At 53.1% G+C, this 810-nt stretch overlaps 1 protein-coding gene across 1 annotated transcript; it reads right to left on the reverse strand.

The window, feature by feature from the left end:
- Positions 1–211: 211 nt before the first annotated feature.
- On the reverse strand, positions 212–406 carry H310_12337 (hypothetical protein; the record flags this gene model as incomplete). Its single annotated transcript, XM_008879358.1, has 1 exon — positions 212–406. One exon carries the CDS (start codon positions 404–406, stop codon positions 212–214), a length of 195 nt encoding a protein of 64 aa, XP_008877580.1.
- Between the last annotated feature and the right edge of the window lie 404 nt (positions 407–810).

Here is an 810-nt window from a genome sequence, read left to right on the forward strand (position 1 = left end):
GATGCGCATATCTTCTAGGGCTTCTACGTAAAATCCCTCACCGTCAAACGCTACTTGCGCCTTGAATTTTGTTTTCTGCAAGATCAAATACATGGTCTTTGCCGTCGCTTGTGACGGCGGCAAAGACAGTCGACGAGTACGGAGCCCACGTGACATCCCCGACGGAATTGCCCATATCAAACGACATGATGGGTTCGGGAATGATGTGGTTCTACAACTTGACCGTCCAGCCCGCAATGCAGCTCAAGAAGCACCGCTCGCGAAACGGGTTCCATCGAACGGCGTAGACAGTCATGTGGTGCCCCGTGTAGTTTTCCAAGTACTGGCCAGAGTACGCTTTCGAGCACTTGTAAATCTTGCCTTCCTCTGCTGTCGTCTTCGCCGTCGGGTTTCTTCGACTGCGCATGTCGCAGTGTCTTAGCCTCGCCGTACTGGCGAGGCTAGTTTGATTCGTTTTCTTCTCCACAGAGACTAGTTGCGACTCGAACAGCATAAAGTTGTACAAGAGCGTCAAAAGTAACTTGCAGAACGCACGCACGTTGGACGTGAACGCCTTGTTTACCTCACGCGTTAACTATCGCTCGACAGTCGCTTTCAGCTGCGACGGTCGAATCGCCGCCGTCAGTGTCTTGATTGACTGCTTCGGCTCTTGCTCAGGCGAGTAAGCAACGTCCAGTTGCTCCAACCTCTCGTAGAAGTCGGAAAGCAGTCTTTCCACCCGACTCTCGGCGTCTCAGATCTTCGTGTACACCTTCAGCGACGTCATCGCTTTGGAAACCGCTTCGAGGTCCAACACCTGCACCTCGCGTG

The sequence above is a fragment of the Aphanomyces invadans genome (assembly GCF_000520115.1).
Source record: "Aphanomyces invadans strain NJM9701 unplaced genomic scaffold supercont1.38, whole genome shotgun sequence".
NCBI lineage: Eukaryota > Oomycota > Saprolegniomycetes > Saprolegniales > Verrucalvaceae > Aphanomyces > Aphanomyces invadans.